At 40.9% G+C, this 26,274-nt stretch overlaps 3 protein-coding genes across 5 annotated transcripts; 1 reads left to right on the top strand and 2 right to left on the bottom strand.

Moving 5' to 3' along the window:
• Positions 1 to 473: 473 nt before the first annotated feature.
• Positions 474 to 10,498, bottom strand: CEP70 (centrosomal protein 70). The gene is made up of 15 exons (XM_003207705.4): positions 10,118 to 10,498; positions 9,888 to 10,011; positions 9,380 to 9,560; positions 8,925 to 9,094; positions 7,767 to 7,826; positions 6,985 to 7,084; positions 6,526 to 6,614; positions 5,892 to 5,966; positions 5,074 to 5,173; positions 4,262 to 4,432; positions 3,933 to 4,079; positions 3,262 to 3,430; positions 2,111 to 2,225; positions 1,093 to 1,172; positions 474 to 680 (listed from the first exon to the last, which is right to left on the bottom strand). Exons 1-15 carry the CDS (start codon positions 10,254 to 10,256, stop codon positions 619 to 621), a joined length of 1,782 nt encoding a protein of 593 aa, XP_003207753.1. The 5' UTR covers positions 10,257 to 10,498; the 3' UTR covers positions 474 to 618.
• Positions 10,475 to 16,641, top strand: FAIM (Fas apoptotic inhibitory molecule). 3 transcript variants are annotated; one of them, XM_019617225.2, is made up of 5 exons: positions 10,475 to 10,496; positions 12,196 to 12,331; positions 13,308 to 13,536; positions 14,839 to 14,888; positions 15,876 to 16,641. In XM_019617225.2, the coding sequence occupies exons 2-5, from the start codon at positions 12,221 to 12,223 to the stop codon at positions 16,023 to 16,025; spliced, it is 540 nt and encodes a 179-aa protein (XP_019472770.1). In that variant the 5' UTR covers positions 10,475 to 10,496; positions 12,196 to 12,220; the 3' UTR covers positions 16,026 to 16,641. The 3 variants fall into 3 exon arrangements, with proteins under 3 accessions (XP_019472770.1, XP_010712162.1, XP_010712163.1); XM_010713860.3 differs by lacking the exon at positions 10,475 to 10,496 and adding an exon at positions 10,503 to 10,589; XM_010713861.3 differs by lacking the exon at positions 10,475 to 10,496 and adding an exon at positions 10,532 to 10,599.
• A 1,388-nt stretch (positions 16,642 to 18,029) lies between these two features.
• Positions 18,030 to 26,257, bottom strand: PARP9 (poly(ADP-ribose) polymerase family member 9). Its single transcript, XM_019617224.2, has 9 exons — positions 25,979 to 26,257; positions 24,149 to 24,966; positions 23,256 to 23,483; positions 22,958 to 23,173; positions 22,155 to 22,224; positions 20,323 to 20,697; positions 19,780 to 19,928; positions 19,325 to 19,499; positions 18,030 to 18,910 (listed from the first exon to the last, which is right to left on the bottom strand). Exons 2-9 carry the CDS (start codon positions 24,956 to 24,958, stop codon positions 18,606 to 18,608), a joined length of 2,328 nt encoding a protein of 775 aa, XP_019472769.1. The 5' UTR covers positions 24,959 to 24,966; positions 25,979 to 26,257; the 3' UTR covers positions 18,030 to 18,605.
• Positions 26,258 to 26,274: the final 17 nt, after the last annotated feature.

Here is a 26,274-nt window from a genome sequence, read left to right as displayed (position 1 = left end):
GGCAAAAAGCAATAAACCACTTTCAGAAGTTGACTTAGAATATTTTCAGCCTTGATTACATTAACCCAGTGTATTTAAATCCATAACCAGAAAAAAAAATAATTCACTGAACAAGAGTTTACAGCACAAAGCAGGAAGCATGAAATCATGTAGTACTTGAACAGAGGACAGTCCCTAACTCAAATCCCAAACCTAGCTGAAGATGTAAACAGCATTTTAAAATAGGCTCCCAAGACAACCAAAGTAATAATGGAAGTATTACATCTATAAGGCAGTTTGAGCAATGTCATCTCATACCTGCTGATGTGCAACATTCAGAAAGGTAAGTGGTTTTGTGGTTTTTGCTTTTGTGCTGGCTTCAGTTTCCTAGATGAATACAGTATGTATTGGTTCTCTCTCCAGGACAGAACAGGTTATTGTGGTTATTTTTCTTGTTTCATGTTTAGTGTAAGAATGCAGAGAAACTAAAAAAATGCCGTGGCAAGGCCAAACTTTTATTTATATCAAAAAGTCTGAAACTGTTCATTAGATAACAGAGATTAGAGGTAGCTATAATGGCATATGAATCAACAGGCTATCTCACAGGTTAAGTCTTCACAGGATAGATCAAACTAACTCTTAACTAGCTACCAACTTCAGCTTTTGTACAGTAGGTAAAATATCATCCAGGTTATTGATCTCTGAAACAGAATGAAAAGCAAATTTGTATGAAATGTATATAGAACACCTCTAAGTTCAACCAAAATTCTAGCTTAAATGTTAGAAATACGTAGAATAGAAATGTTAGATATGTGAGCAAAAAACTACTGCAGAGAATAAACTCCTCAAACTTTTTAATGCTTTTGGGGGAAGAAAAAAGTTATTTTAGCTTATAAGTCTTATGGTTAAATGTAATTGACCCTATTTTTAATGAAAACCTAGTTATTTCAGACACTTTCTTAAAAGAGGCGAGCAAGGCAAGGATAAGCACCTTTTCTCACACTTCCCTTATGCTTTTTTGCACACCAGGAGTAAACAAAGTGTGTTAGCTATTTAAAGTCCTGGCAGGGAACTTTGTCATGAAGATAATTACAATTTGCAAATGTTACTCACCTAGAAGAGAGAGCAAATCTTGAATGAGAGCTTGAAACGGTGGAAAGAAGCATTCATGTTCTTCTAGCTTATTGATGATACTGAAATTTGTAAGTAAGACCATTATCTCAAAAATGTAAGAACATATTCAGTTCATTTTCTTGTCTGTTTTGCCATACAGTGTCACTGCTTTCTGAAAATACTGTTACTTAGTATATACAAATGCACCTACACCAAAAATGCATTCTCACTTTCTGAAACCTGCAGCCAACAACTGTTAAAAGATTCTCTGATTTCACTGTTTCTGCCCGATATACATTCTTCCATTCCTACTTGTATCATGTCATGTAATTTTTGGACTGGAGCAGCAGCCTATATATGCTAAATATATCAGCCACCCCAGGCAGTGTAACTGTAAAAGAAGTGAAGGCAAGAATATTACAAGCAGCTTGTCTATAGTTAAAGCTGCAAGGAGCACAGAAAGGTTGATGGTGTTGGTGTTGTTAACCTTGCCTGTTACAAATTTACTGCTGCAGTTAATCTCTGTGTACATTTGTATAGCACATTCTGAATGCAAGCTCTTACAGCTTGCTACCACCTCTATGTTCTCATCAGTTGATGATAAGAAGATTTGTCCAGCACCCAAAAGATTTCTAGGAAGCTTGAGGTGTACATTCTCTCAGCAACTAATACATTTCAATACTGTAACCTTGAAGTAGTTTCACATCCCACCAACATGCAGCACTTGCTATGTCTCCTTATGAAACATAAGCTTAAGAGGCTTTTTTGATCACTGTATCCATGAAAATCAACAAGGTAGTGCTAAGGGAACCTTAATTTTTTTTATTTACCAGCAATACCCTTTTGAAAGTGTTCAAGATTTGTTCCATGTAGGATAGTAGTAAATCCTTTACTGTCACAGCTAGCTGACGTGTGTAGCAAATGATTAAAATCTCTTCCAGTACCAATCTTACACAGCTCTTTCAATTTGTAAGATTCATGTTTGCAGAATTGTTGCCAATGGAACAGATCTAAATACCTGTGGATGTCTTGGTTCCCCAGAAGCCGCTGTAGTTGTTCAGTCACATTCTCATTAATTATGTCACACAGTTTCCCAACAGTATCTACCACCACTGTGGGTGGAACTGAACTATCTGGAAAACAAAGACTTCATGTTTTGCTAAGAGTAACAACAGGAAAAGAAGACATAATTCAATTCTTACAAGTGCCCAGAATTTATTCAACTTTCATGTATCTAGGCATACAAGTTTCATCATTCACAGCAAATAAAATGCCTATGTTGAGAAATACACTGATATTACTGGGAGGAAGGAATCTCTCATTAACCCTTCACTAGCTTAAAACATGACAGAGCTAGATATTTTCTTGACTGAAATGGTACTACAGTCTGTCCTATACTGTCACTTGAAAGCAGTCAACTGCCATTGTATACAGAGAAGGGTATTCATTGGCTTCCTGTAGCACACAAGAAGTACTTCATAGAGGGAACCTGCTCCCTGATATTTTGTTAGCAGCAAGAACTTGTTCTGTTTGCTTGTTTTAACCTGCTTTGGCTACTGTGATGAAAGGTAAAAAGGTATCAGGTTCTTTGTCCTTTCCTCACTCATTTTCAGAGGAACTATACGTGGAGAAGGTGACTGAACTCCGTTGCTTTGTAATTACTAGGGAGATGGGAAGCTTCTTATCTCCTGTTGGTGGCAGGCAGGAAGTCTGCTTCCCTCTTTGAACGGAGGCTTCAAAGGCCTCAGTAGTTTAGAAGCCTTTTCCTCTGGCTGTACCCTGCAGCACAGCCAAGCCTCTAAACCCATGAGCTCAGGGAAGATTAGCAGCTGCTGTTCTTCAGAAGTGCAAAACCAGAAGAGAATGAAATTACACAGGCCTCTGACTACTGGTGGCACTTAGTTTTTGATACTGAATAGTTAAAAAATAAGTAGCCTTTAGGATTGTAAGAGGGAAGTTCTTCAGGACTGGACATACCTCTGAATGAGTTACTGAGGAGAAATCTAGAGCAAAGATTATTTATCTGTTATTCTAAAACAATTTAAAAAACAAACAAAAAAACCTTACGTTTTAAATAGAGTGTGAAAGTGGATTAGTAAATCAGTGCTCATAAAACAAAGCTTTCCCTTTGGAAATAGTCCAAACAAGTGCTAGGTGATAAGCCTGTACCTAGTTCCAGAAGCTCATGAAGATTTCTCATTGCATTGGTCAGTTCCCCAAGTTTTGTGTACACCTCATTCATTCGTGGGTAAATGCCATTCAGAGAATTCACATCAAACAACTTCTGGAAGTGAGAGACCATTGCAAACAGTGTTGATAAGGATGGTGTCTGGCTGTTCTGCAGAAAACAGAAAGGGTAACTTTTCTAAATTGTTGCTTAGCAAAGCAAGCATTCTTTTATGAAACATTTATGAGACATGAGACATTATGAGATATGAGACATTTTTAAAACTAGTCTACAGAGAAAAACCGGTGTAACTTCCATTAGTAAATCAAGGCATTTCAAATATTCTTAAATCTCAAGAGATATATCTAGCAAACCAAAAATACTCTTATGAAAAAATATTCTTTTTAGAAGCTTTGTTTTCTGTTGTTTATTAAGTCTGTTTATGTATTCTGAATGCTGACTGAGAAAAAGATGGAACAGGATAATATCTAGCACTACAGGGCAATGCAAATTCATGGTTGGTCAAAAGACCTTCATTAAAGCTGTCTTCCCCAGGGTGAATTTATCCATTATGTGAAAGCAGTCTTGGAGTATTGGACCTCTTCACACAGCTATTTCTTAAACCCCAAAAGGCTTTGAAATGCAGAAGTCTAATCAGCATGTGAAGAATTACCTTTTCCTTGTTTTCTATTTCTTCTAACACTGTATCTACTATGAACTGAAGGTCTTGAACTTGTATGGATTCTCTGTTATCTTGTGGATCCGTGATGTGCCAAGGCACCAATTCCAGAGACAGTTTTCTCAATGACCTGTACAAATCCTTTTAAAACAGAGGGTACAGGGCTTATTGTAGTAACTGCTTAAATATTCTGTCCATTTAACATCAGGTCAGACAACAAAACAAACAAAAACACAAGAACACTCTGCAATGGATAAAGAAACACTGTGAGGTTTTCAACAGATTAAAGGAGGAATACAAAGCTAAGCATGAAAGTGCATTACCTTTAGGGCCACTAGCTGATCTGCCCACATTTCTATAGTGAGTGGGAGGTGCTCAAATCCACATTCCTGTCCATTCTCCTTAATATAATTTTGCACTGGCCCTTTATTGCGCTTATATATCAATGGAGGAGCTCTTGGACTTCGTATAATAGAGTCAATATTGGACAACACCTTCAATAACAGACAGAAAGAAAGTTATTGCTCAAAGTAAGCATTTTATTATAAATTCCCCCCCCACCAGTCAAATACTCTAAACAATAAATCATAAATATCTCCAGTAAGTTACTATCAATGACTTTTGTAGATGCACTCAATATGTCATAGATTCAAAGATTTAAAAAGGTACTAAGTAGAAGAAAAGTAAAAGTAATGCAAGTAGACTTCCCATTTGGAGAATATTTTGTTTATCTCCTCACAACTCTGTTACTTCCACAGTTTATATTTTGCTAAGCTTTACTATATTTGCTCCTTTTTTACTTAAAGAAAAATAAAAAGCTACTATCTCCTCAGCAGTTCTTAAAACCTTAACAGAAAGGTATGCTTAGCACAGGACCTTGATCTTTGTCCTCTATTCTGATGAGAATTCAAGCTAAAGCACCAATTAGAGGTTTGCCAAGCTAGTCTCTGCTCTGTTGTAAGTTTAGGTAGTTTACATTAAGGTAACCTACATCAACTGCCATAGCCAGAACATTACATGTTATGTTCTTTTCTCCAGGATTCAAAAGAGCATGCTTCAGTTTACACAATTAAGCAAAACTCGTATTTTGTTATGAAAGTGCTAAATACACACAGTGCCAATGAAGTTGGCATACCTGTAAGTACTGCTGGCAAACTGCGTGCAGCTGATCCTCTGCAGTACTCTCAGGTTCTTTCTTTTCTTCTGTTCCTTCTCTGGTACTGTTCCCTGAAGACCTGTGTGCCAAATACATACAGTAGGTCATCAGTAGGCCAAATACATACAGTAGGATGGCTGGCTTTCAGTCTGAAACTACTGAATTGTACCCACTGCATGAGTGAAAAGACCATTTAAATAGATAGAAATGTAAAACAAAGAACTGAAAATTTTTAAAGCAATATCTTTTTCAGATAATGTATAGTGCTAAAAATATGTAGTATTCAGTACACACGTACACAAATAATTAAGTGAAATTCCAGACTGACACTTTGTCAGTAGTAGATTTCTGTTATCTTTAAAGCAATGATCCAGAGGAAAAAAGAAAAAAAGTGAATTTCTAAGGATAATATGGACATAACCTCAGGTATCTTCAACAGTTCACCAACTCTCATAATACTCTCAATCCACAATGCAGCTAATAACTTGCTTTATAGCTTACAGAAGGGGCAGACAACAGAGTTTGGTCCTGCCCATACTGCCCATGGTAACACTCCCATCCCAAAAGACAAAATGAAACTACTAAGAGACAGTGCTGTGCACCAATTTGGATGCCATGCTGCCACCTCAGAGAATCATAGGGTGTCTTTGGAGATGCAGAAGCATTTGCTGCCTCTAAGGGACAGTGATGATAAGGTACGTGTTTTGTAAGCTGCTATCTATGTGATCGGTTGCAGAGCATCTTTGCCTTTATATAGTTCAGAGGATTCATGAAAGTTACTGAAGAAAAATAGTTACTGGATAGTTTTCTTTAAAGTTTTCTCTAGTTTCTTCACTCGGTGCTTGTAAAGTTTTAATTCCTGTGTAGTTGGCCTGTTGGAAAGAAAACATACCATATTATCTATCTTGCACTGAAAGACAGCTATAGAATTCAGTCAAGTGAAAAAGTAAGAAAGCTTTTCCAGTGCCATAACTTCATTCTGGAAATGAAATTCTACATTTCTGTGTGGCAATAACTGTAACGCAGATACAGTATAGCACCCAAACCAATTTTGCTGGCTCAGGCTTTCTTACTAAAACCATCTGCTTCTCTATCCCATCCAGCAGGTTTTAAGTGGAAATCAGGCAGTAATGCTGCCAGTGAAAAGAACAATTTTACCCACATGCATTTTTTACTGCTTTAGCTGAATGAAGTGCAAGTATCAATGCAGTTGTCCAGCATGATGCAATGTACAGTAATAGCTGTTAGTATTAGCAGCGTAGGGAGGAAAGGTTGATGGCTGATGCCCTATTAAAATAAAAATTATTTTATGAATGGATTTTAAAGATAGATTTCACACAACACTTTGACAGTTGCTGTTCTTTCAGTTTCCTTCTTTGTACAGCAAAGCCTAGTGATGTGCTTTTAAAAATGATATTTATCCTCTCTCACCTTGTTTCCAAGTCTTTCTTGAGATTTGTATTTTCAAGCAAAAGCTGTTCATTCCTGGCTTTTGTTTCAACAAGCTGGTTCTGAAAAGACTGCAACATACACTGTGTTATTTCTTTTATTTCATTTATTCCATAATCAACAAGCTTGAACACTCAAGCATGTCAGGTGTTAAGAAAGATTCCCATTTGCTCTATATAGTAAGACAGCATAGGTGAGGATACAGACCTCTTTAAGATCAAGGGTCTGCTATACTAGCCCACAGGTAGAGAAGCAGAGAACTCACAGCAAAGTACTAAATCTTTGCACAATGAGATGAAGACAGTGAATGCTGCCCAGTGAGTTTACAAACTTTGAAGATAAAACAAGCAGACAGAAACCAAACACATATGCATTTTTATGTGGCTCTTCAGGGGTTACCGTTTAGTGATCTGCATGGACTTATTCTTAGCAGTTCCATACCGTGAGCAGCGCTCTGTAATTCGGAGTAGCATCTAAGTTTAAGAATTTTTCTTTGCTTTTTACTTCTCTCTGTATATGATCTTCAGCTTTTTTATATTGCCTATTAGGAAAAATAAATTGCTTCAGCTTATTGTAATTCAGTTGCCACAAAGATCTGAAGTTATTTAGTTTGCAGGTACATGTGACAAAATTTCCATGAATTGAACTATGATCAGAATAGAAACACTGTCATGGTCTTCTCTATTATTATGGAAAGATGTTTCATATACTAATTGAGCACATTTATTCCTGAAGAGAAATTACAGTGCAAGCAAATGCGATTTCAGCTTTCTAGATAACAATTTCGAATTATGGGAATGTCTCTCAGGTATCTGATTGTTGCTCTGCATCATGTAAGCAACATGATGGAGCTGAGAAGCTGGTATTCCTTTTTTTTTTTTCTTCCTTCTTTCTTTTAGGAAATCAGTGAATTGAGCATAGCTAATGCAGTAGTGCTGCCTGTAAACCACTACAAAAGTAGAAAAACAAACAAAGGATTATAGCCCATGTGTCTAAATACAACACCCTCCTGGCTGCGCTGGCCTGACTGAGCAGCTGCTAGACTGACTGAGAGCTACTTCCAGGATTTATCCAAACTTCCAAGACCATTACAGTCCTTGACTGTTTTTTTTATATTTTAGTGACATCTGGAAAACAGAGCATTTGCCACTCCAAGTTTTAAGAACAGCAAGGAGAAAGAAAACTTTGAGCAGTAAGACCATGAGGCATTAGATGAGACTCACCTTAGCTCCTTTTTCATTTGATTAATTTGAGATTCATAATAATCAATTAGACAAAGAAACCTGAAAAAGGAAAAATGGTATTTTGAATTTAAGATATTGTTACTGACCTATTGGTATAGGATAGCTTATACAGCTGCACTGTATTTTAAAAGTGACTGTTTCTCTCTCATATCAGTCACAGTTTTCCAAAAAAGAAATGTAGAGACATTAACTATCTATTAGATTAAAAGTGGCAAAATGATTCAAGAGGAGACCAAAGCTAAATCCTTCTGACAGCCCCCACATCTCGTGAGTATGTTCACCCAGCAAGCTTAACAAGCTGGTACATTCTTGAGCTGTAGGGCTGTAGGGACCATTGGAGGTGACATAAGAGCACAGGTCAGACACAGCCTAAGAACTTTCACTTCCAGAGAAACTACGGGTGCTTTCTAAGGAAGTGGCTACAAGGAAATAAAGCCATAGAAAAATGTATGGGTGAGAAACTGCATTTCCTTTCAAAACACTCTGAGATTTTTTGTTTTGAATATACAGGTGAGAAATGCCAGGGAACCAATCTCAGTGCTTCTTTTTTTTTGTTTGTTTAATGAGGGCACAAGAAATGGTAAGAGGCACACATATAATCCCTCTAAAATTTCTCCTAGGTAAACATCCTAGGCAGACCTGGACAGACCAAGCTACACCAGTACAATAAGGCAACAGCAACAGCCACCTGAGGCCTAGAAGTTCTCAAATCTCTGACTGTAGCTAGAGGATGGAGATTTTCTTGCAGGAGACGTAGGCTTAGAATGCTTTCAGAACTTGCACAGAGTGCCTGGAAAGCATGCTTGCAGTTAGCAGTCACAAAAGCTGCTTTCCCAAACTGACTTTGTTGTTGTTGCTTTTTGCTTTGTTGTTTAAATTTACATTCTAAAACGTTACAAGTCCCAGAACAAAATCACCATAGCAGATGCAGTTTCCAGAATAAACCGTTCCGCTCTCTTTGCTGACACCTACTGGATACAGAGGCTGAGATTTTTACCTTCTGCCATGCATTTATTCAGCTCGCACTCCTCTAAGATTGCCAATTTTTTTTCCATGTAAGTACCAAGAACAGTCACTTTAAATCCATTTATTCATTTAATGTTACAAGTCATTCACCAATATAACAAAATTTCTTACTGCTGATCTAGATGGGACTTGGGAGCTCTCTTACAAAACCGGCAGAACATTTTGGTTTGAGTGGCAACACGCTGCTGCTCCTCCACCCCAGCTTTGCACAGCTCCCTCTGCAAACGAGCAATAATCTCCTCCTGTTCTTGCAGCTTTTCCTGCTGCTGTTGGTATTTTGCCTGTGAAGAGATAATGGGAGCGTTCTGAAATTATTCTAACAAGCTGGAGATGGTGCTCCACCTGCCCACACAGGTACTTGGTCCCAAGGAAGCTTAACCAAACAGCCAGTGGAAGAAACGTTCATATATTTTCCCAATTTATTATTAGAAAATTATTCATGAAATGTAAAATCTTAGCTAAAAATAGTGTACTAACTTTGACATGAGACTCATGTTTATCTGGACCAATGTGTATACTTCTACAGCTTTCAAAACAAGTCAAAAGTTGAGTGCTGTCTGAGTTACCTGGGAAACCAGCTGATCTTTTTGAAGTTCTTTGACCTGATTCTGTTGCCGGCAAACTTTAGCTATTGTCTCATCTTCCAGCTGACGGATTTTTGATTTAATGTTTTCCACCACGTTTTCCAATTCATTAGCCCTTTTCTCTTGTCGAGATGCACGACCTCGTTCCTGTCGTACCTCATCTCTAGAAACATAAACCTTTGATTTAAATTACACTAATTTCACTAAATGCAGTGAAAGAAGCACAGGCCTGGCAAACGTTATCTGATGGTGCCCAGTAACAGCCTGCAGCAGCAGGCCCAGGAAATGCGCTGCTATGGGAAGTGGCAGCAGATGGAGTTAAGACAACAGCTGAAGCAGATCTTTTATGCAGATATTTATGCAGAATATTGCTGCATATCAGACAAAAATCTCCAGAAAAAAGGTCTTTGGCCCTGGATATGACAGTAAACAAACAGTGACAGTGCTGTTTGCTTTGCATTACCTGTAAATTCCCTTCACAGCACCTTACCTAAGATTACGATTAGTCTCCATAAGCCCGTACATCATCTTCTGTTGTCGGTCAGTGTCTTCCAACAACGTTTTTAATGCAAGTCTTATTCCAAGAGAGGCCTGACCGTCCAAAGCAATCACATCTGGAAGCACACATCATAAACATCTCCATTTAGAACCGATGGCTTCAGCAGTGCTTCGTGACTTCAGGTCGGCTGCCCAGGAAGCCCCACCATCAGCACTCCTTACCTGGAGCGCTGCCCGGGGACGCCGCGATGCTCAGGGGCTGCATTCCATGGCGCAGCAGCAGCGTGTTCACGGTCTCCCATTCCGCTTCCTCCTGCCGCAGCTGGGAAGAGGCAGGAACCTGAGCGCTGAGGATCGGCATGCAAACAGCACACGGACGCTCCGGTGGTACCGATCGCCGTTAGAAGGGAGAACGGGTGCCAGCGAACCGGATTTCTGCTTTCTAAGGAACCGAACGCGGCGGGGCAGGCGCCGGGTGCCCGCTCTGTGTCACTGCCGCGGTACCTCCGTACCGGTAGCGAGCCTCCGGTAGAAAGAGCGAGCAGGAAAGGAAGGGAAACGGCCAGACGGGAGCGGAGGGCGGGCTCTGAGCTCTGTGGCGGTAACGGTCATCTCCGGGAGGCGGGCAGGAGGGCGGCCGCCATCTTGAGGCGGAGGGGAGGAGGGACCCGCGCGGCTGGAACGGGGCAGGCGGGTAGGCGGAGGTGCGGGTGTGGGTGGCTGTGTGCGGGTGTGGGAGGCTGTGCAGGAGGCGGTGGGAGCTGCGTGCGGGCATGTCACGGCGTAATGCTGAAATAAAAGCTGTGTCTGTAAGCTCGCTCCTAGCAGCGCGGTGCAGGATGAGCTCGGGGCCCTGAGTGGATGTCGGAGGCGGTTTGAGTCCCGGTGGCGGTTTTGGCATTGATGCTGAGGCTGATGGATCGCGGTGTGTGGTTCCCTCGCAGCTGAAGGGAGCTCCTTGGGAGCGGCGTGGTTGCAGGGCAGCCGAGTCCTTCGTGCTCTTACACATAGCTATTTGTGTAAGGAAAATGATGTTTGTATTACAGCAGACAAATCCATTAGTCATAACAGTACAAAAAAGACAGGGATCTCTTGGAAAGAGTCCAGCGGAGGGCCACAAAGATGATGAAGGGCTGGAGCATCTCTCCTATGAAGAAAGGCTAAGTGAACTGGGTCTGTTTAGCCTTGAGAAAAGACGACTGAGAAGGGACCTGATCCAGGTTTATAAATATCTGAGGTGTGGTGGCCATAGTGGTGAGGCCAGTCTCTTTTCAGTGGTACGTGGAGACAGGACGAGGGGAAACAGACATAAACTGCAGCATAGGAAGTTTTGTACGAATGTGCGTAAGAACTTCTTCACGGTGAGGGTGACGGAGCACTGGAACAGGCTGCCCAGGGAGGTTGTGGAGTCTCCTTCTCTGGAGATATTCAAGTCTCGCCTGGACGCCTACCTGTGCGACCTGGTGTAGGGAACCTGCTTTGGCAGGGGGGTTGGTCTCGATGATCTCTAGAGGTCCCTTCCAACCCCTACAATTCTGTGATTCTGTGAACTCCATCCATTCTCAACACTCCCTGCTGCTATCCTGCTTTTCTTCTTTTCTTGCTGCTGATTGGATTAAAAGCCCTTTGGTTACTATGGCGTCCCGTGAGGAGATTACCCTCAGTGAAGAAGAAGTAAGGTAAAACAGCAGAGTTGCAGCACGTACAGCCTTTGGAAAGATATCCCCCACTGCAGCGGTCGCTTATGGCTGTACCGAACGTGAAACGTGTCCTAAATGAAGGATATCTTTTCCAGTCTCCTTCCCTATGCGTGTTTGTGTGTGCAGACTTGCGTTCCCAAATGACGTAGGTAATGTTTCTGTTAGAATCAATGGATGGTGAGCTTATCTGTTACAACTACTTCTCAAGTTGAGAAGGCTGAAGCAGTTGCTCAGGGAGCAAATGAAATGCTGCACTTTAAAGCCTGTCAAAAAATAACTGCAAGGAACATCTCAGTTCTAAGTACAGTTTTTAACTATACTGCCCCCTGACCCAGAAGCTGTAGAGGTTGGATGGGTATGTATCTTTTTATGGTGTTTGTTAGAGTGAGCCTGCATACCTGCCTGTTTTTGTGATGTTTTGTCATATTTTGATGTTTTTAAAGCAGGAACATGCAAGTAATTGTGTAAGCTTATTCTCTCATGTGTTGTTTTGCAGTTGTAAAAGGTAACTTGCCCTAAAGCAGTAACGCTTTGAGCTGTAGTCGTCAGTATTTGAATTCTTTCAATGACAATTAATTGACTTTATTGGTATTTCCATAGGTCTCGGTACGGTCACTTAGAGAAGATGACAGATTTGGTGGCTGTTTGGGAAGTAGCTTTAAGTGATGGTGTTCATAAAATTGAATTTGAGCATGGGACCACTTCAGGAAAACGCGTCGTCTATGTTGACGGAAAGGTGAAATTGCTATATGCTCAACATTCACTATAATACAATTATATAAGTGCATTTCCATACAGAAGTCATCAGAACAGACAGAAGACTACTACATGCAAGTGAAGTGTATTCAGTTGGCTAACTTTGCCTTGTGTAATGAACAACATTCCATTAGAAGAGGGCTGGCCAGCAGGGACAGGGAAGTGATTGTCCCTCTCTACTTTGCTCTTGTGAGGCCCCATCTGGAGTACTGTGTCCAGGTCTGGAGCCCCCCGTACAAGAAAGACAGAGCTGTTGGAGAGGGTCCAGAGGAGAGCCACAAAGATGATCAAGGAACTGGAGCACCTCCCCTACAAAGACAGGCTGAGGGAGCTGGGCTTGTTCAGCCTGGAGAAAAGAAGGCTGGAGGGTGACCTCATTGCAGCCTTTCAGTGCCTAAAGGGAGCCTATAAACAGGAGGGGAATCAACTCTTTGAAAGGGTAGATAACGGCAAGACAAGGGGAAATGGTTTTAAGTTGAGGGAGGGGAGATTTAGGTTGAATGTCAGAGGGAAGTTCTTTACTGTGAGAATGGTGAGGTGCTGGAACAGGCTGCCCAGAGAGGTTGTGGATGTCCCATCCCTGGAAGTGTTCAAGGCCAGACTGGATGGGGCCCTGGGCAGCCTGGTTTAGTATTAAATGTGGAGGTTGGTGACCCTGCATTTGGCAGGGGGTTGGAGTTTCATGATCCTTGAGGTCCCTTCCAATTCTGGCCATTCTGTGATTCTGTGAACATCATTCTTGTCTCGGTTACAGTTAAGGTGTGAGTATTATGAAGTGCTTTGCCATCCTTGGGCAGAAGCGCTCTGTATTTATAAAGTATTGCATCTTGTACCTTGAGGAAAAAGGACAGTTAAGTACTGAGCTGTTTCCTGAGTTCTGGTACGCTTTTCTGAAATACTAAAACACGTTCTCAGGTTTGTCAATTAATACCTATTGTCTGTGTTTTCTTCTACAGGAAGAAATACGAAAAGAATGGATGTTTAAATTGGTGGGTAAAGAAACATTCACTGTTGGAGCATCCAAAACAAGAGCTACTATTAATATTGATGCAGTCAGTGGCTTTGCATATGAGTATACTTTGGAGATCAATGGAAAAAGCCTCAAGAAATATATGGAGAACAGGTCAAAAACGACCAATACTTGGGTACTGAGCTTGGGTGGTACAGACTATAGAGTTGTTTTGGGTAAGTAAATACGGAATGACTTGACTTTGCTGCTTTCAAAAAAGCCTGTATGCATTTAGCAATTGGTAATTAAAAGAAAGCACAGTTCAGTGGTGTATGGGAACTGTTCAGTCATGGCCTGAACCACTGAGTACCTGGGTAAAGGACCCTGGGAGCACAGGTGAAGGCAATTCGGGTGTGCAACTGGAAGGGGTGGAGCCTGGCTGCACCTCTCTTAGCCCTCATTTAAGGGCTGATTGCCACTGGGGAAGGACCCCTTTCTGGAGATTCCTCTTTGGTGAAGCTTTTCCCTGTGAACATAGAGTCTTCTGATACGGGTGAGCAATCTTTTTCCCTTCCTTCGTAGTACCTTTCTATTGTGCTGGTTTTGCTGTCATCACACCTTTGTTGTAATGCCTTTCCTATTGTACTGATCTGTCCAATTGCTACAAGTGGCTAGTACTATTGCAGTGTAAAACCTTGTGTCGTCTGGAGAGCACTGGAATTAGATACCGAAGACAGGCAGAAGAATGGTAATCTTGTTATATCTGTGTGTAGTTTTATACAGCGCTATTGTTTGTTAACTCAGTAATGGGGATTTCCCTTAGAAACCATAAACTGAAGTTAAGGAGTCGTGAAAAGAATTGTGTCAGTGTCACTGTTGGTTTTGATAAATTAATCAATATGCTGTTTTCTGCACTGCTTCTTAACTATGGACTTAATCCATAACCTTCAGATAATGTTCTTACACTTTCTTGGTTGCAAGGTTTTTGTTTGTTTGTTTGTTTTTCCCTTTGCCCCCTTTCCCAAAGTACGTTGGGAGGAAGGGATCCACTGAGGAATTTGTCCATGGCATCTAGTGGTGAAACTTTGGCTTACGTATTTCTGTATGGTTATATGTGGGCACAAGACATGCTGGACTGTGGTTTCATTTTGAGCCTAAGCATAGAATGAACTGCCCTGAGATAAAGATGCAGGGGGGAAAGAAAGGCAGTTCCAGTGCCAGGAGATAGCCTGGTATTCTCTCCATAATGACTTAAAAGACAAGCAGTACTCTGTTCTCTGTTATGTCACAAAGACAATATTTTCTGTGATGTTAATGTTAGAGTCAGTATATATTCGTAGCAAAAATAGTTTGCCCACTGATAGCAGAGCCTTCTGTCTCTCCAATGTAAGAACAAATTACGTAGCTCAGTTAATTAGGACCTTCTCCAGGGAATTAAATATAACATCAAAGAGTAAACTTGGGAAATCCTTAGATTGTTCTGTCTGTAGGAGAAGGAGGGAGAGTCCTTTCTACTTTTTTTTTCCTTTCATTCACAGAAAAAGACACTATGGATGTGTGGTGCAACGGTAAAAAAATGGAGACAGCGGTACGTGATCATTTCCACAAGTTTTTCATAGACTATGGCTCTAATATAACCAAAGTAAGCTACAGTGCTTATCTGTGTCATGCTCACTAAGCCACAGCAAGGAGTATGTTGCTTCAGTTGGGTGTGGAGCGTGGGTATACCTCTGGACCTGCATGCTGATGATCTGTTCTTTGCTGTATTTATTAACAGAATACTTTGTCTTCTGGATTACTTGTTAAGATGCCAAAAGTCTGTCCATATAAGGATATACAGTGCTATACTTTTCGGACAAATGAATCTTCAGTTGCCCAGGGTTTCTAGTGAGAAAATGCTCAGGAGAGAGGGAGGGACTTAAGTTTGATGCAGACTGTAGAGCCACCTCATCCAGACCTGCTCACCTTAGTGGTAACTGAAACCTGTGCTCTTTAATTGCTAGTGATTTTCATCCATTTAGAGATGATCCCTAAGCACCTCGGTCTTAGTTGATCTTGCTGGAGCGAACAAAATCTTTGTCAAATCTGCATTAATATGCATAGCAAATAGACACTTAAAAATCTTAATATATTTGATGTCTTTTCATTTTGTGGAGGGTTTTATTATGCATACTATATAGGCTTCCCCACCCCTGAAGGGTGCGTTTTCTCACCACAGCTGGCACTATGGTGGATGCATACTCCAAAATGAGAAGTTAGCTAACTGCATCTACAAACTACAAAGGGGAAGTTAGGAGCTGTGCATCTAAACTGCATAGCATGTACTAAATTCAGGGATCTGTTCATCCTGCTGCAGAGGGCACCAACAAAACGATGATGTGAAACATCGGTTGTCATTTGAAAACCCAAATTCTTTAACTGGCAGCCTGAAGCTCTGCAGCATTGTTCAGCAGCTGCCTATGGCTGCAGTAATTATGAGAGCTACACATGATCATGTCCTGGAAACAGGTGATGCTTTGAGTGGTTATTTTACTGAAAAGGGCATCTGATTTTATTCTTGTCTCCTTTCTTCTAGGGTGAATTCGTAGAAGATGGGACCGAAACTCACTTCAGTGTTGGTGATCACAGCTGTTACATTAAGGCTGTCAGTAGTGGAAAACGAAAGGAAGGAATTATTCACACTCTTATTGTGGATGACAGAGAAATTCCAGAGGCTGTGGAGTAGCTTCTAGTTAACTGATTGTTTTAGGACTCAGATCAGGTACTTTTAATTACTGTGGTAATTATTTAAATAAGAGGCATTTGGATAATGCCCTCAATAACACACTTCAGCTTTCAGTTAGCCATGCAATGGTCAGGCAGTTGGACAGACTGATCATTGTAGGTTCCTTCCAGCTGAACTATTCTACTGCATGTAGAACACATGGTACATCTAGTTTGTGTTGGGTTCATTTCCTAGCTTTTGTACATGAAATTCATCTTTTTGAGGACCAGATAAACATAACTGTATACAACACTTTACATTACCAGTTTTTAAAAAGCTACATAGAGAAATAAGTATTATATCACTAAGTAGAAAGGGCAGGTGAACTTAAGTAGAAATTATTGTGGGGTTTTTTCTAGCATATATTCAATAATACTGAGTACTTTATATGGAGGGAAAGAGCACATGCTGAGCACTGGAGAAAGCTGTTAAAATTCTCCATATTTTTTCTTTTAAATGTACTTCCACTGTTCTTCAAATGCAGTTAGGAAAACAGTTATATAAATTAATAAAAAAGGTTATTTAAGAGAAATATCTTTAGCAGTCCTTGTGTAACTGTATTAAAATTTTACTTAGCTATGAAGACTCTTGTTTATTCACAGTAAGGGGAAAGATGATATGTTATGCCATAAAAATCCCAAAGGTGTTTTCTAAAATGATGCTTGTTCTGAAGATCTGTACTGATTTTTTTTTTTTTTTTAAACACCCTCCCACCCAACCAAAGTTTTCTGCCATGAACCTCCTTTAAAAAAATGAAACCTCTTGAAGCAAGCTGAAATAAGAACCTACTCTATGTAGCCTAACCTTTAATCTACAGCTGTCTGTAGGTAATTATGTGTTGCAATTCTGGCAATCGTGTGAATAAGGAAACGAGGAAATGCAGGACAGAACTGGAGAAGAAGAAGAACGTAACTACTTTAATGGGAAAGTTAAGACAGGAACAGAATAGTCTCAAATTCCAGCTGCCTCAGGTGGTTTTTAGAAGCTTATGTGTGGGGGAGGCACACTGCCACTTCACATGGCATTAGGCTCACCTTACAAAAGGGACCTGTTTTGCGACAGTGCAGACATAAAGAACTTTTAAAAAATAATGGTTTTATTTAAGAATATCATTTTGCAGTGGTCCAAAAATCTTTTTCCACTTAGGACTTTTTCCCTTAAGACTTCAGAACTAGACTTTTATAACTTACTTTCTTTGGGGGTTTGTGACCATTATGAATGCTATTTTAGGAACTGCAAGTAAAATACAAATGTGCTAGGAACTCATTAGCAATTTATTTTTTTTTTAATCTTATTTAAACATGGATCACATCTATGTTTTAGGGCTCAGAAGCTCTGTTAGCACAATTTCATGGGCTTTTTAAAGTTTTGTGCAGGCCCTTCTTCCCAGGTAATTACAGTTTTAACCATATGTGACTTTTCAGTCTAAAAGCAGACCTGATGTTGACTGACAAGCCCTTATTTCTGCATTATACCACTGTTACAACCAGCTGAGGTGTTCTGATGAGCCGTAAGTAGTGGGTTTAAATTCTTTGGGTTGTACAAATCACAGAATTGTGGAACAGCAAATCTGCTAATAACTTTTAGTTTCGGACAGTGGATTTGTTTTAAGCTTTCCTAATGCCAGGCATATTTTCAGGCTTTACTGCAGGAAGTTTTAAAATTCCTGAGAGCTGGACTGTGTCTTTTTAAATTGAAATTAGTATAATAGCTCTTGGGCATTTACTGCCTTCAAGTTGCTGTGGAAGTAGTGTGGAGGTACCTAGCTAGGGTAAGGTTGAAATCTCTATGATGTATCACTAAGGCACCTTATTGGAGAGCAATTTGGAGTGTGGTTTGAACTAGTTTTCTACCTGCATGGTAGCCATTCAAAAAGATTGAACAGCACTGGGAAATCTCAACCTCAAATATGGTTCAAGTCCCATCTTTAAATACTATGAGGAAAGATAACAAATAAGCTGATAGTATTATTTGTACTCTTTATTTGAATACATGAATCTATGCTGCTTCAAATCTCTTAACTAATAAAAACTAATAGCAACTACTGATAGAAATCTTGAAGAACTGCCTCACATTTGTCATAACTACTGAACAACAAATCCTGAGATGGAAAACAGCGTTCACCTGATGCTTTCACACATCATGGTGCATTCCCAAATGTAAGAATCAAACCAACTTTGATTTCTTGGGTTTCAAAACTATATGCAATACCTTTAAATTAAGACAATGTAATGAAAGAAAGAAAATGCAAACCTATAATAGATAGTCACATGCTAAGAATACTATAAGACATACAAAATATTTTAAACTAGTTTATGATGTTTTCCATTCATTTTTAATTCTAGATCACTTTGTTCTAATCTCCTTAATGTTATCAGCTTACTTTTCCTCAAGGCTGTTTCAGAGCTGTCAAGAGGCCCTTAGATCACAGCGTGTAGGCAGAGCCCCCTCTTGAAATCTAAGCAGCAGAGTTTGTTCTGAGGGGGGCTTCCCAAGAGCTACAGTTCTGACTAATTTCTCCTCAGGTCGGTGCTGGTTTCCTCAGAGGTCCATGGGACTCTCCTTCACCTGGGAGCAGGTCAGCAAATAACACGGAAGGGCTTGAAGACTGTTGCAAATGACAAAGGTGTCAGGATTGCTTACATCGTCTACTAAGCTGTCATAAAACATACTGCCATCTCCTTCCACTGCTGGTGGCATAATGTAAGACTGCTTGCCTTTAGTATATAACCCTGTTAGTACATCAGCCTCAAACACATAGATGTTAGAGTCTGTTTCCTTCCCGCCATCCTCAATTAGGCTGTTTGGGTTCCTTTTGAAGTAGATGCCAGCTCCGTATCTTTGGTCTGAAACAGAAACAAAAATATTTAGGGAAAAAAGTCTTTAACAATTGGTTCTTTTTGGGGTGGTAGTACTGAAAGTTTGCTTCTCATTAGGCTGCTGAATATGTGCATGTGCAGCAAGTAAATACAGATTTGGACCTTCTTTAAAGACTGCTGCAACAAAGTAAAACTTGGCCGTGGCATTATGTGTACGCTAACAATTTTGTGAACAGTGGTTGGGTTAGAAAGGACCCAGGTTTATCTTCCCAGAGCCTTGCTGACTGCAGTGTCAGGACAGAAAGCAGTAAGGTCATAAGACTCTTAATGCTGGTAGGAAGCAGTTCTTGTGTAGCATAGTTGTTATTTCTGATTTTAATCCAACTTCAGTTGTCAGTCACTGTTTGTTTTGATTAAAGACGTCGAGGCAAATTATCTTACCTGTTGGTGGAGAATATATCCTGTGAAATCCAGTTTGGCATACCAAGGTACAGAACTGAGCAGGAACACGCTGGTATAACTTGTGGGATCCTTTGGAGGTAACTCCTTTTTCTTCTAGATTTTTTTTCATTTGTTGGAATGCAGCAGATAGAAGGGGATTGTGTATTTTTTCAATCTGTAACACAAATAAGCAAACAGACAATTACCTGTGAAATATGCAAGTGCTCTTGTTCAGGCTATGCACTTCAATGTAAGAAACTGATTTGGGTTGTGTGCATTGAGCACCAAGCAGGAAGGGTATCTGAAGTGTGTGGCTAATCCCCAAAAAGAACCATGCCACTATCCAACACCTCTCACTGAAGTCAGTTGAAAGCAGTTAATATATGTTTTAAGAACTTGCATTAAGTTCAGATATATCAGTTGAGATTTAATTTTGCCACGTGTCCCTTATTTACCTTAAGGATGTGAAGCCCAGTCCTTTCAAACTGTTTCTGTCTGTCCTTAAATGCCTGAAGGTGTGAGTCTACTTGTAACATTTGAAACTGTTTAGTAGAGTTTGTCTTGTCAAGGTGTCCTTCTGAAAGCTGATCTGTGTCTGGTTGGCCTGGAAACAAATAAGGAAGCACAACTGTTAGATGTGGTAATAGCTGAAGCAAAGGCAAGGTGGAAGGCTCCAATGCTCCTTTTGGTAGTTTAGTGAAGAACAAGGAATGTTAAGTATTCTTCAAAGTAATGCCAGAGATTAATACTGAGAGGAAACTATGTGTATATTCATAATATTGTTGCTGTGAGTTGCTGAAGACAGAAAGCTAACAACTGGGCTTTCAAGGGTTCGTATGGTGAAAGTATGGTATTATCAGCAATTAAAATTCAGTGTTCCGTGTATGTGTGAACTGAATGCATGTCTGTCCACTCTCAGCAATACACAGATAAATGCTGCTGCTTAATTTACCTTATTTACGTGCTTATTTACTTAATCACTTATTGACTTTACACACCCATTAATTGCAGCAGTTCCTCTTGTTTGGCTGTAATATGCTCTTGCATAAAAAGCAGTAATTTTTCAGTTGCGAGCACTGCATCAATCACAGCATCTGGGGGTCCATGAAATTCCAGGCTTGCTTTCCCATCTTTCACTTTTTCTGACGCAGACACGCTAGAATGTTTCAGTCGAGATAGTTCTGCATATTCCTTTGTACCAAGGCTAAAAAGGAAGTTGTTTTCAATGACAGCATAGTGACTTTCCTGAGTTTGTATCAAGCTTTGGATCCATGATTCTGCTGCTTTCAATGTGAAATGTGTCCTCCCCTGAAGTTCAATGGCCAGTTTATTATCTGTAGTCTCCTTTATGTCTTGACTGCTTGACTCTGTACCTGGAACAAAAGAGTGAAGAACTTTTAAGTGCTGTCATCACAAATTCTTATATGTAGAAGTGTGCAGTCAAGAAACATTATGCTCTTCTGATCTGCTCAAAAAGCTGGTTAGATACCAGAAGGTTTCCTTGAAAACAACAACAAAGCAACACATAGAATTTTTTTTTTTCCTTCCTTTAAATGAATCCATCAGGTTTGGCTTGGGCTTGAGGTTTTTTGTTTGTTTGTTTGTTTGTTTGTTTTTGCTTGAAAGACTTCTAAAGTGACCAGCTTCATTCCTGTCAATGTAAAAATGACACGTCTCTTAAGTGATACTGACAAGTAATGCCCAAATTAACAATGACAGCACATCGTGCTGAAATTTTGCTTTGGAATAGTAAGATAGAATCATAGAATCACCAAGGTTGGAAAAGACCTAAAAGATCATCCAGTCCAACCGTTCACTTATTACCAATAGCTCCCACTAAACCATGTCCCTCAACAACATCCAGTCTTTCCTTGAACACCCCCAGGGTCGACGACTCCACTACTTCCCTGGGCAGTCCATTCCAGTGCCTGACCACCCTTTCTGAAAAGTAATACTTCCTAACGTCCAGCTTGAATCTCCCCTGCCGTAGCTTGAAACCATTCCTTCTGGTCCTATCACTAATGACACGAGAGAAGAGGCAGACCCCCAGCTCACTACAACCTCCCTTCAGGAAGTTATAGAGAGCAACGAGGTCTCCCCTGAGCCTCCTCTTCTCCAAGCTGAACATTCCCAGCTCCTTCAGCCTCTCCTCATATGGCCTGTGTTCCAGACCCCTCACCAGCTTTGTTGCCCTCCTTTGAACACGTTCCAGGGCCTCAATGTCTTTCTTGCAGTGAGGGGCCCAAAACTGGACACAGTACTTGAGGTGCGGCCTCACTAGTGCTGAGTACAGGGGAACAATCACCGCTGCTGCTGCTGGCAACACTGTTTCTGATGCAAGATACATGGTATATTTTTTTTCATAAGCAGGAAGTAAATCTGTCCTGTTATACACTTTATTCATACGTATCCTACGTGGTTATGTTTGAAGTGACTGCATGACTTCTCTGTTTAAACTTTTCCTACAGCAGTTACGTCACTTTGATTACTATAATATGACTTCTTTGTCTGGCACATTGGTGACTTCTCAAACATAAAGGAACAACTTCACTTCCCTGAACTGAAAATTTAGCCATAAGGTGATCCATCACATGCAGTCATCAACTCCACTGACTGCCAGCAAGGTCCTAGCCAAAAGCAGGGCTATAATGGAAACCTAGTGGTAGTAAGCCGAAGTGTCTTGGCACTGTGTTTCTCACATGCTTTCATCTTCTCCTTTTACTTGTGACAATTAATGCAGTTACTAAGTTATTTGTAAAGGAATGTGATTTCAGATCCTTAAACCTGGTCTGCTCATTCTCTTGAAATGCCCCCTCTGTTCATTACTTACTCAAATAATCACTTCTGTTGTTATTCTTTTCCAGTTTGCTTGCTGCTAAATTCATTTTTTCCTGGAAAATCTTGAAAGAGAAAAGTTTAGGAGCAGTTTGCAACCTATTAGTCTCTTCAAAAATCTTAGATAAGCAGTTTGCTTACTCTGAATTCTGAAGTTACAGCTAATATTTGTCAGCTTTGGCCAAAATTTTATTTCTGACTATTCAAATGCGTTGCTGCTATTCCAAGGCCCCTAAGGTAAGACACATACACATTAAACAGCACCTTTCCCAATCCCCCGTGGCTCTGGTGTACATGGAGCTCACAAAACCACAGCAGATGTAATTACATTATTTGCAGGTTAATGTTAATGAATATTTACTCAGCTTTAAAACACAGAGTATCCCCCCTTACTTTGCCCCAGCACTCCTCGTTATGGAAGCTTCTGAGAAGCCCTACTCTGATAGAGACTTCATACAAAAATATCCATTAAAGAAATGTACTGATGAAGAATATGCTTAATCTCTAACTAGTGTAGTTAAGAGTAGACTCCTTGCCATAAAACTGCTGGCAGATATGACAAATTCAGAGCTCTCTCTCCCTCCTATCAGGTCACAGGGTGATGACAGGTTAGTGAGGAAAAAATATTTGTGAAGAATAGTATCTCATGCTGAGAGGCAAGTAGTTTGCTGAGGAAACAGCCGCTCACAAGTGTTATAAATAGCATGGAATTCACATTATTTTAGCTTGTAGTCATCTAGAATATTTTTGCAGTTATTTTGGGTTCAACTTATTGGTAGTTAGCAACAAATGTATTACCTGATAGCTAGCGGCGTCATCTGGGCAAAGGACAAACTGCACATTTATTTTCTTCTCAGGATACTTCCTGGCAAAATCTAACACCTCTTCAATCATGGTCTCTGCCACCGTAGCTGCAGGCAGCATCAGTGACCAATTCTTTTCCGCAAAGGAAATTGAGGGCGATGGATAATCCCGAACAAAACACAGGCAACTGTTAACTGCCTCCTTCAGTTGCTGCAGGAAAAAGAAGTGGTTTAGTCCTCACATCATTCAATGTTAAAATCTTCAATTAAAATCCAGTCTAACTGATCCTCACCTCACACAGTAGTACCACGTGGTTAAATTGTGGCCATATGACATGAAGTACAAACTCACACGGTAGATTATATCCTTTTGTTATTATTAACTCCTTATAATAGCAGGAATGCTTCAGCTGAGACAGAATTTCCTCCCGAAGAGCTGGACCTGCTTTTTGCAGCATTGGTGTTGAGATCTGAGAGCAAAACTTGCCATCCAAAGACACAGAGCTAACAATAGCTGTAGTCTAGAAGGAAAGAATTCAAAGTTTCAGGAAACTTCAAGTTTACTACTTGTAAGCTTAGAATAAAGGTACTTCTTTAATGTAAAAGTTATGTTTACTAAAAGCAAATGCTCTTCCTGTGATGCAGCTGTCAGTCCAATACCTCTGTTGGAATACTGTGACTAAGCTCACATCTTTTGCATCAAGTTTTCTGTCCAGAAAATTAAATGCATGAATTTAAATGATGCACTGTTTAAAGGTAAGGTGCACATCATCGCCTCTGCAAGATATTTTCAGCTGACAGCTGTAAGAATATAAAATACAGAAGAAAAGACAAGACAGAACAGACTTCTGGGGAATGCGTGGTAAAATGCGAACTCCTACAACGTTGTTAGAAGATTAAACATAACAATATATTATTACTAATCATCCAGTATTTTGCTGCTTACTGTAATCCTGTAGTAGCATGTATGCTAGAAAGAAACAAGAACTTTCTAATGCTCAGTACCCACTTTAGATAATAACTGTTTGTGGACAGCATTTATTTACCCTTTCTAAATTCTCATCAAGCTGAGAATTCTCATCAAACTGAGTGGGCCAGTACAACATGTGTTCTGTCCTCTGAGGTTCCAAAGCCTGCAGAGACTTGGAGGCAGCTCTGTGTTCATCACGTTGCAGGACAAACTTACCGTTTGCTCTTCAATGTGTCCCTTTATGACACGCAATTGAGTATTTCCATGTTTGATGACAGGTGCAGGCAGGCTTAGTGAAGCTGGAACAGTCTCCTGCAGCGAGCTGCTTTCACCCAGAAACATCTCACACGCCCTTTTTATTTCTGCTACCGTACGCTCACAAATGTTCACCAGACGGATCTCCTTGAGGCAGCTTGGTGTGGTCTCAACAAATAGCTTTATAGACATTACAATCACTTGAGCACACAAATTAAGTGGGAAGCCAAAAACCCCTGAGCTCATTGCTGGGATAGCCACAGACTTGATGTTGTTTTTTGGGTCACTGGCGTATTTCAGAACATTCACAACAGCTTCCTCAAGTAGAACGCAACATTTATCCTTTTCAGATGGGTACCACCTTGGACCAACGGCATGGATAATTTTCTTACACGGAAGTTTCCCTCCACCTGTCACTGCTATTTTGCTAGTTGCGACTTTTCCATATTTTCTAATAAGACTTCTGCTTTCCTCTACTATTTCTGGCCCTCCGGCATTCACAAGAGCTAAAGCAAGACCTCCTAAATGGTCTAGGCTTTCACTGGCTGCATTCACCACAGCGTCGACCTTGTGAGTTGTAAGATCACCCTTATAGACTGACAGGTGAATTCCTTGTGTTAATACTTTTCTGTATACTTCAGCAGCACATTTTATAGAGGTCACTGTACAGGCAAACTTTTTGTAAATGAGATTACGTAGACTGTTCTCTCTTTTCTTAAGAACTTCATAAGTATCTTTATCGATGGGGATTGTCACGCTGCCCTCATCCATTCTTGGCCCTAGGACATAGGATAATATAAAGTCAGATCCAATAAACCACTGACAAAACTTTTTATACATATATGAAAGCGTTTTAGAGCTCCACGTTTTATCTTATTGTCACTGCATACTAGTATTTTTTTATAGTATGATCTTTTGTCTCCCTTTTTCAAAGGCTTAGAAAGCACAACCAAGCAAAGAAATCAAAATACACAGATTGAGGACCTTGTTGAATGGGAAGGACTACACTAATAAGGCTATGCTTGCTCCACTTGGGCACCAACCCCTGTTGTTCACTATTCCATCCATGTCAGCCACCCCATCTGGTAGCTCCACCTTTCCTCTAGAGATTCTGCATAAGTGAAAAAACTTTTATATCTGATCTAAAATCTCCTTTAGTTTGAAGCCCTTTTCCTTTATCCTACCACCACAGACCCTGCTAAAGAGTCTGTCCCCTTCCTTCTTACAGCCCCCCTTTAGATACTGAAAGGCCAATCTCAGCTCTCCCTATAGCCTTCCTTTCCCCAGGCTCAACAGCCCCAGCTCTCCGCCTGTCCTCACAGTGAGTGTTCCATCCCTGGGATCATTTCTGTGGCCCTCTTCTGGACATGCTCCAACAGCTCCATGTCTCTCCTGTACTGAGGACTCCACCTCTGGACACAGTGCTCCAGGTGAGCTCTCACAGCACAGAGCAGAGGGGCAGGATCCCCTCCCTTGCCCTGCCGGCCACAATGCTTAAGATGCAGCCCAAGACACGGTTGGCTTTCTGGGCCAGGAGGGAGCATTGCTGGCTCATGTCCAGCTGCCATCCACCAGTACCCCCAGGTCCTTTTCAGCAGGGCTGTGCTCTGTCCTTTCATTCCCCAGCTGGTATTAGCCCTTAGCTTTGTTGAACCTCGTGCAGTTTTCTTGGGCGCACTGCTCCAACCTGTCTATGTCTCTCCGTGCTGCTTTCAGCTGTCCCATGACAGTGCCTTCCAGTTGCAATTTTCAGTGAACCACAGCCGCCAGATGGCGAAGGGAGAGGCTTACCTGGACCGCTCTTGTCTTCTGGGGTCTCTGACTGTTGGCTCTGTCAGAAAAACAGCACAGAGAAAATACGTCACCGCGCACGGTACCGAAGCCGAGTGGTGGGCACGCGGAGCCGGGCAGCTTCACCTCCCCAGGACAGCGGCGCTGCTCCTCAGCCCGAAGCGCACGCGTTCCATGGGGCGCGGGGTAACGGGGAGCCGGGCCGGGGAGGCAGAACCGCTTCTCACCCGCAGGTGAAGCTCCTCAGGCTGCACCCCCCCAAGGCGGAAGCGGCCTCGGATGGCCGTTATGCAGCC

The sequence above is a fragment of the Meleagris gallopavo genome, chromosome 7 (assembly GCF_000146605.3).
Source record: "Meleagris gallopavo isolate NT-WF06-2002-E0010 breed Aviagen turkey brand Nicholas breeding stock chromosome 7, Turkey_5.1, whole genome shotgun sequence".
Taxonomy (NCBI): Eukaryota; Metazoa; Chordata; class Aves; order Galliformes; family Phasianidae; genus Meleagris; species Meleagris gallopavo.
This window is presented reverse-complemented; position numbering and strand designations above follow the sequence as displayed.